At 39.9% G+C, this 9,263-nt stretch overlaps 1 protein-coding gene across 3 annotated transcripts in view; it reads left to right on the top strand.

The window, feature by feature from the left end:
- Dp (transcription factor Dp) overlaps nt 1-3,882 on the top strand; it is a 133,750-nt gene extending 129,868 nt beyond the window's left edge. For all 3 annotated transcript variants that reach the window (XM_070088391.1, XM_070088390.1, XM_070088392.1), the window contains exon 11: nt 1-3,882. This exon is cut by the window's left edge and continues 251 nt beyond it. In XM_070088391.1, the coding sequence (XP_069944492.1) occupies nt 1-21 (21 nt within the window). In that variant the 3' untranslated portion in view covers nt 22-3,882.
- The last annotated feature ends 5,381 nt before the right edge of the window (nt 3,883-9,263 follow it).

Raw genomic sequence — 9,263 nt, 5'->3', positions numbered from 1 at the left:
TCTGATGTTGATATCAGTTAATGTAAATATAGCAGAGGATATGTTTGAGGGGCTGGGGAGGGGGGTCAGGGAAAGAATCCAGATAAAGGTATGTATTTAAAAATTAAAGTACTGTATTGCAATTGGCATGACTATGTAAAGTACTGTAAAGGTTAAAGGTCATTACATGACAAGTATAGCGGACTACTGTTCTTTTTTTTTCCGAATTGTGTGCTTGTTTTCAATCTTAATTATAGGTGGGTAAAGTAATGGTGTAAGGTATTTATGCATCTAAATGAACAAAATTATCCCTTGAGTAATTATTTTTAAATTCCTCCAAAGATTAATGAAATATGGGGTGTCTACAAGTTCTTTTTCCAGTTTCAGAAGTTTATTACAACAGTATGGTAAAAGATATGAAAATGCAGTTCTTTGCATGTGATAGTATTTTTTTTAACACGCTTGCCATCTCCTACCAAGGTAGAGGGACCCAAAAAAAAACTTTCACCATCATTCACTCTTATCACTGTCTTGCCAGAGGTGCACAGATACTACCGTTCACCTGTTCCTCCAAACTGCAAATATCCCCACTTCTCCTTCGGAGTGCAGACACTGTACTTCCCACTTCCAGGACTCTAGTCTGGCTAGCCGGTTTCTCTGAGTCCCTTCACCTTGCTCACACTCCAGCAGTTCATCAAGTCCCAAAAACCATTTGCCTTCACACATTTCTAGTGCACAAACTTTATAGTAACATAAAGTACCCTGGCAAATGGATTTGACCCCATTCTTTTAGTACCTGTGGGAGGAATTTTTGATGAATTATGCGATTAGATGTATTGCTGGTCAATAGAGCTTAATTTATAATTTTTATAGATGGGTATATTGTTCCCTGGGGCAAGTTGCCTGACCTCATGGTCTCGTTTGCCCACTCTTTGGGATGTAGCAGCATTTCCTTTCACCACCTAACACTGATGGGTTGAAGTTTCCTGAGCAGTAGAGGTATGTTTTATAACAAAATATTGTGCAGATTACACAACCATGAAACTGAATAAAACTGTCATTCAGCTATCATGCAGAAAACTGCATGTTCATGTTGCCTTTTTTTTTTTTTTTTTTTTAACATTGGAAAAGGACTATGGACTGCCTGTTTTGTATAGTAAGCAAAATTGTTGAATTCCTTTCCTATCTTGTGACTGGGAGTAACTACACTAGAGCCTGAGATTTCTCATACAAGACTGAAAACAGGTTTCATGTGTGTTAGGCAAACAGATTATGCTCTATTTTGGGGGAATATTATAATTTAAATCGATTTAATGCAGCCTTTGTGTAGTACAACTGCAGGGGTTGGTATTGGGCATTTGTTTGTATAAGTGAATACTGATATGTTCAAATGTGAAAGAAGTTGGAGACGTAATAGAAAAAGGTAGTTTGTTGGGTTATAGTGTAATATGATGGAACGATGTGGGAAGGGAGGGGAATGCGTCTCAGCCTTGGGATTCAGTACAAAGTGAAGTACAATTTGTACTACTGCATCTCTAGTGGCATAGACATTTCTGTGACTGGACTGTTTATATGCAATCTTTTTTCTTAAGTTGAAATGTCACTTTTTTTTTTTTTGTGGATAATTTTTGCTGTTATCCTTATCTATTAACTGAAAGATGTCTGCTTTGGGAGACTGGCAGGTTAGGATTAACTTTCCATATCAGTCTTCTCACATTTTACTGAGAGATATCAATTATAATAAAAAAAAAATGGTGACATCAAAGCCAACTAATTTTAAATGATGAATCAATTTTTTTTTTTTTTTTTTTTTTTTTTTTTTTTTTTCTTTCTTCTTCTTCTCTATCTCTACCTGGCAGTGGTCACTCTCCCTTAGTGGACTGTCTTGAATCACAAATGATAAGATAGAAGATTCCAGTGTTAAGGATAATGTCCAAAGCTGTTAATCATTGGAACGTTTAAATGCCATTAGTGATATTTAACAGTGTTGGCATCATCAGTAGCAACCATTTCAAAGACTACAAAGTGAGTTTATTTTTATGAAAGAGTAGAGTATATGTGCAAAAGAGATGCTTGTTATTACTCTTGGCCAGAAAGACATGTATATAAAATTTTCATTCAGCTCATTCTGCCATGGTTTATGCTAAACTGTCTTCGTGTGTTTGTATAGAAAGGGTATGAATTATGGTCCTCTATTGGTGAACTGTTATTTTATTTATTTTTTTATTTTAATTTGTCTTTATGTAGATAACTAAGTTTCCATTGTTTGAGGTCCACAATTTCTACTCTTGCTACAAACACCCAAATAAAAATTTTTTGCTCTTTCAATGAGCCACAGAATGGTCTTTTCAACACAATTTTTCTAAATAAAAAATTGTGTATAGTACAAATTGTTTAGATAGGAGCATTAATATTTCTCTTGTTCCCAAATGCAATTAAATTACAGAGAGAGAGAAATGCTACCTGCCTGCCACTGTGTTATGAGTGAGGAGGAAAATTGTCTGAGGTCATCTTTGTTTGGTCATTTCTATATTGTCATGTCATATATTTTTGAGTAAGATTGATTTTACATTAAATTTTGCAAGTTTTACATTTAAGATGCAAAATAATTTTATTTTTTTTATACGACTCCAGCAAACTATTAATTTTTTTCATTCGTTATAAAGTACTGGTATTAGTGCATAAACACATTCTCAAATAGGCATTATTCAGGGAATTATTACATTTTGTTGTACAGTAAAACCTCTGTAATTTTGGTATTCTATAATATAGAATTTCAAAATAATTCCAAATTTTGTAATGTGAAATTTAGTACATGACACTTGTATACAAATGTACCTTTTCAAAACTATTGCCAATCACTGTAAGACTTTCTCTGGATGATGATCTCTTCTGGCTTATGCACTTTTATTATTTTTTCATTTATGTACTGTGCTTTTAAAATATTACTTGTAATTTAGACTTGGTCAATATTCAGTAAGGGTAGAGCTGTTGTCCTGAACTAGAGAGGTATTACTGTACAGTATATGGAATTTAAATATTTTTTTATAAAACGTAAGACATTTCATGTCTTTTGCATTCCTGTGTAATATCTTGGAGAATATATTAGCCAAATTGTTAATGTTAAAGTGAAAATGCAGGTTCCACTATATTGCTGTATCTGGCATTATATAAAAAGTATAGTGCATTTGAAGCCTCCAGATATAACTGGGTGTTATAATTGATGAAGTGTCAAAATTAGTCTTTATTTTTGTAATGTGTATGCTTGAATTAAAGAAATGTAATTTATTAAGAAATGTGATAACTGTAGAGATACTAGTATTTTTTCTTTAATCAGTCTGCTGCATTGCCTTTAATATAATTATACAATTAAATTTACTCTTAATTTCAATAATGTGCCTCACAAAAACTAATACACAATTTCAGGTTTACTTGCAAATAATTAAAATTTACAGTGAGTATTTAAAACTTTACCTGTAATTAAAATTTTGTTTTATGGAGCATGGTTTTATGTACACATTATTTTCATTTAAGTGTTGCAAATCATATTGTTATAGGCAGTCTTATGTCCATGGCAACACTGACTTTGTCTTTGTGATGTGTGACCAAACTTAAGTGGCCTGTGGACAGCTTTCGAGTGTATTGCTTTCTCACTTGGAAGTAGACTTCTGTTACTGACATTTCTATTTTAAAGGTGGATTTTAAAGATTTCAGATCCAGCTATTAATAGATTGCATGAACTAGTTGTCTACTAGTCCAAAAATGTGATGTGTGAGTGAGTTGAGTGCATGTGCTTTGTACACAATAGTTTCTGCACTGACCGATCCCTATTCTTCATGTCTTCACACAAACTATAAGGATCACATTGTAACATGTTGAAGAAAAAATAGAAGGTTTTCATTACATTATAGTTTTCTCATCCTATATTAATTATTTACTATTTATTTAATAAAAACTATATTTTTATTTAATCATGATACTATGTATACATTGCCATTGACAGTGATAGCAGATTCCATATGGGGGCTAAAAGTTAGACATGACAGGGCTTTTTAACAATAATCTGTCCTCTTCAAGGGGGGCTCCTTGACGGGGTAAAGACGCTCTTGGTCTGTGTAATTAAACCCTTTGGTCTCCTTCCTCAGACTGAATCTAAGTACCCCCAATCCTCCCCTCCCTATCCCTCCTCTTTTTGCCCCCTTTCCACCCCCCTCCCAACTTTCCCCTTTTCCCTGTCCTGTTTGTAGTTTCTGGGGTCCTTCCCTCTGGCATTAGTTTCTAAGTAGAGGGAAGTGTGCTGGAGTTCTTCCCACTCTGTAGGGTCACTTGGGGGAGGTGTAGCTTGCCATGCAATCTGAATTGTCTGGAGGTGCTCTGCTTCCTTGCCAGATTTCCAAGAAGTGGGCAGGGTGTCCTGCAGATGATGGGTGTATCTCCAGAGACTGCCCGTCGGTTCTGGGAGGTGACAGCCAAAGGAGGTATGCTTTGTGGCGGGTTTTCCACCACCCTTTTCTTTTGTCCACCGAAGTGGCTCGGTAAATGTGAGGTTGCTATCCCGGAGTGCTGGTTTAATGGCATGAAGGGTAGGGTATGGCACGGGTTCCACGCTTCATCTGCACTGCTTGTGGGCTCAAGGCCCTCTCGGATGAGAGGAGGAACTTACAGCCCTTCCATGCCTTTAAGTGACACTCTGCTGTCCCTCTTTTTTTTTTTTTTTTTTTTTTTTTTTTTTTTTTTTTTTAAATAAGAAAGAAGCACCACTATCATGGAGTCTTTGTTCTGTGATAACCCCCTCCTCCCAGGCCCCTCTCTGTTCCCACATGCTGTTCAGACCCAGCTTCGTTATTGGACCATTCTTTAGACTTTTTTCATACCCCTGTACCCTCTGCTGGTGACGTTTCATCACCTGCTTGAGGCGCCACCAATTTATGTTAATACCTCTACCTCTTGCACGCCTTTAACAATGCATCTGGCTTCCCCGAATACGGTGTGATGGTTTTTGGACCGCCCACCTCCCTCAGGTCAGGCTGCCCACTGTACTACTAAATGTTCCAGACCACTTACTGACAACAGTTCTTCGATGTCTACCCAAAAACGACCTATGCGACACCCACTTCCTTTGTGCACCATGTTTACAAGTACCTAGTGGGCTAAATTCTTTTACCTACAACTGACATCTCCAACTGATTATCTTTCTGACCATAGTATTATAAAAGCTCTTTTACGACATGTTGGCCAAAATATATCCTTTCATGCTCTTCAAAGTGGCTCGCGTGTCGTTACAGTTCGGAATTCAGAATAAGCTCATGACCTTTCCTATATTACTTCCATAGATAACATTTCAGTCACAGTTCATAAGCATGCTACTCTCAATTCTTGCTGTGGTACGGTGGTTTTATCGCATACCATTATACAAAGTGATTTTCTGTCTTGAGGAGATATTTTAGAGCAATTAGCTCTTCAGGACCTTCCTGTTTTCAAAGTGGATACGTATGTCCTGCCTGCTCATGGGTCAAGGTGCTTTCCCAGTAACATCACCTGCTTAACTTTCAACTGCCGTGAACTCCCATCTTCCGTCTATATCATGAGCCATCGCCTAGAGGTCCTTAAAGTAGTCCCTACTCCTCAACAGTGTCAAAATTGCTGGTGCTTGGGACACCCCACTAAATACTGCAGATCTGTGGAGTGCCCGGTCTGCGGTGCCACAGATCATGCTGATAAATCTTGCAGTCTTCCCCCCTCTTGTCTCAAATGTAATGAATCTCAATCTTCTTTTTCCAGCCGTTGTCAAGTCTATTGTAATGAACGAGAATCCGTTGTCAATAATGTCTTATTTACAATTTAATATTCGTGGCCTCGGGTAATCAGGGAGAGCTCCAAGTGTTGCTCTCTCAGTTTTCCCCAATATGTGTCGGGTTACAAGAGCCCAAAATTCGTTCAGCTGTTATTCGTCCTGTTTCGGGCTATGTGCTGTTATATTCTTTTGATCCCTTTCCTGATGAATCATTTAATGAGAGCTCGCTCCTTGTGTGCATTGATATGCCTTATCAAGTTTTTGTTCGTTCTCTGCTGCATTATACTGCAGCTCGTATTTATTTGCACAAATGGTATACAGTTTGCTCTATCTTTCCCCCTCCTGTGCATTCTGTATCTTGGATATTGCATTTTTGATCTCTACCACCGCCCATCTTGTTAGGAGATTTTAACACTCGCCATCATCTGTGGGGAGGGTTCCACTGTGACTCATGGTGATCAGTTGGAAACTCCTCTAGCTTTTCATCCTCTTCATTTTTAAATACGGGTGTTCCTACTCATTTTGACTCTCGGACCCAGTCTCTCTTGCATTGATCTTTCTATCTGTTCCTCATCAGTTGCATCTGATTACACTTGGTCTTTTCTTCCGGATTTACGTGACAATGATCACTTTCCTATTCATCTTACTTCTGCTACGTGTTCCCAGCTGCCTCGTAGCCTTTGTTGGCAGTTTGCTCGAGCAAAATAGGACTTATACTCTCATCTTAACACCTTTTGTGAGGACCCCCTTTCATCCTCTATTGATGAACTGGTACACCAGTTTTCAACCTTAGTTCTGACTGTGGCATAGCTTTCTATTCCTCAAACCTCGGGCAGGCATTCTCAGACATACGTTCCTTGGTGGTCTCCTGCATGTGCCCATGCAATGCATTTGAAATGTGCTGTGTGGAGCCGTTACCAATATAATCGGACCTCGGGGTGTCTTAGTTTTTAAGCAGGCAAGGGCAGTTGCTCGCCGCGTCATACGCGAAGCTAAGTGCACTTGTTGGCAAGACTACACGTCTACCATTACCTCGTCTTCCCCTATGTGTGCGGTTTGGAAGAAGGTACGAAAGTTGTGTGGCAAGTGCACTCCAGACCCAGCTCCCATTTTGTGGGTTGCTGGTGCTAGTATTGCAGAACCTCTTGAAGTTGCCATGAAAATTGGGAACTATCTGGTCCGTGTCTCCCAAGGATTTCACCTTTGTGTCTCATTTTTTGCATCTAAGTCTAAGGAGCAATTGCCCTTGAACTTCTCTAATGGAATGGAGCCGTATAACATACCTTTCACTTTCCTAGCTGTCAGCAGCTGGACCTGATATTCATATCAGTATGCTACAACATCTGCATTCTACAGCCCTTCCAGTCCTTTGGCATTTTTTCAATCTTATTTGGGGGCGAGGGGTTCTCCCTCAACAATGGAAATCTGCCTTCATACTAGTGTTTTGCAAACCAGGCACCTTGACGATTGATACCTCTCAATCGTCCCATGCCCTGATCAGTGTGTCTGCAAGGTGATGGAACAAATGGTGAACAGACATCTGATATGGTTCTTGGAGACTTTCAATAGTCTTTCCCATCGCCAATATGGCTTTCACAAGGATCGCTCTACTTTGGACCCCTTGTTCCACTTAGATACGTATGTGCGAAACGCCTTTGCTAACAAACACTCCGTCCTAGCAGTTTTTTTTAATCTTGAGAAGGCATATGACATCATTTGGAGGTACAACATTTTAGCCCAAGCCCATTCCTTAGGCCTCCGTGGTAATCTACCAACCTTCCTTGCTACTTTCTTATCTGATAAACATTTTACATTTTTGGGTCCATGTTGGTGCCTCGCTTTCCTCAGACTTTGTACAAGCCGAGGTAGTCCCACAAGGTTGTGTCCTTAGCACCACCCTTTTTCTCTTAGCTATAAATGACCTGCCTTCCGTTCTTCCATCGCATATTTGGTCATCAGTTTATGTGGATGACTTCGCTATAGCTTTCTCAGGCACTGACTGTTGCCTGGTAGCAGCCTCCCTTCAGGATGCAATTGACAGAGTTTCCCATTGGACCATTTCTCATGGCTCTAAATTTTTTAGTACGAAAATCTGTTTCATTACCTTCACTAGACGTCGTCTTATCCCAGATATTCCATTGTATTTACATGGCTCGCGTATTCCAGGTTGTGATACGGTTAAGTTTCTTGGCCTTCTCTTCAATCGCTGGTTGACATGGAAACCTCACATTTCTTCCTTGAAGGCAACTCGCAATGGTCGGCTGAATCTCCTGAAAATTCTCGCGAATCATTCATGGGGAGAAGATCACCGAACTCCTCTCCATTTGCATTCCACTCTAGTCTTGTCTAAGCTGGATTATGGAGACCAAGTCTATTCTGCAGCTTCTCCTACCATACTCTCTAAGTTAGACGCCCTTCATCATCAAGGCCTATGTTTATGCTTTGGTGCCTTTTGTTCATCCCTGGTTGAAAGCCTCTATGCTGAGGTGAATGTCCCTTCCTTAACTGATTGTCACAATGCTCATTGCCTTCTTTACTTTGTCCACTCTCAGGACCTTCATGTTCCATCTACGTACAGGTTGGTCTCAGACATTAGTAAAAGACCATTATTTGTTCGACGCCCCTCCTTACTCCGACCATTTTCTCTTCGTCTTCACTCTGGTCTTCTCTCCAGTTGCCTCCCTTGTATGTTCATTTAGCATCTGCCTTCTCCCTTTCCTCTTGGGAGGTTCCAACAGTTCGTGTCCTTCCCTATGCCCTGCGCCAAAGCTCTCCTCCCTACAACTGCTTCTCGCTCTCTTTTCTTGATCACTTCCAATCGCATGCTCATGCTGTTATTGTTTATACAGATCGTTCCAAATCTGATGGTGTTGTGTTCGTAGCAGTGTTCCCTGATGATGATGTCCGAGGACATTTGTTAGACTCGGCTAGTATTTTTAATGCCAAGTTGTATGCCATTCTCATTGTGCTTCTCTGTATTGCATATATGTCTCCTTCGACATTTGTGATCATTTCAGATTTCCTCAGTGTCTTACAAGCCATTAAACAGTTTGATTCCTCTCATCCATTAGTCCTTCGTATTCAACTAGGGTTGCACCATGTGGCTAGTAAGAACAAAGATGTAGTTTTCTGTTGAGTCCCTGGACACATTGATGTGCAGGGCAGTGAACAAGCGGATGTTGCTGTGCAGTCGGTGGTGTATAAGCTTCCGGTTTCCTATAGAGGTATTCCATTCAGGGATTATTTTTCAGTCACCTTGGCCCGTCTTCATGACCGTTGGCAACAACGGTGGTCGGGTATGCACCATAACAAATTGTATTCTATTAAACCGCTTTTAGGTTTGTGGCCATCTTACCACCATTGCCGTACTCGGGAGACTGCTCTCTCCCGGCTCTGCATTGGCCATACCCGCCTTACCCATGGGTACCTCATGGAACGACACCCTCTTCCTCTTTGTGAGGTTTGTAGAGTCCCTATTTCGGTTCTTCAC

The sequence above is a fragment of the Cherax quadricarinatus genome, chromosome 24, assembly GCF_038502225.1.
Source record: "Cherax quadricarinatus isolate ZL_2023a chromosome 24, ASM3850222v1, whole genome shotgun sequence".
Classification (NCBI taxonomy): Eukaryota; Metazoa; Arthropoda; class Malacostraca; order Decapoda; family Parastacidae; genus Cherax; species Cherax quadricarinatus.
The sequence above is the reverse complement of the archived record's forward strand: the minus strand, read 5'-3'. Positions and strand labels throughout refer to the sequence as shown.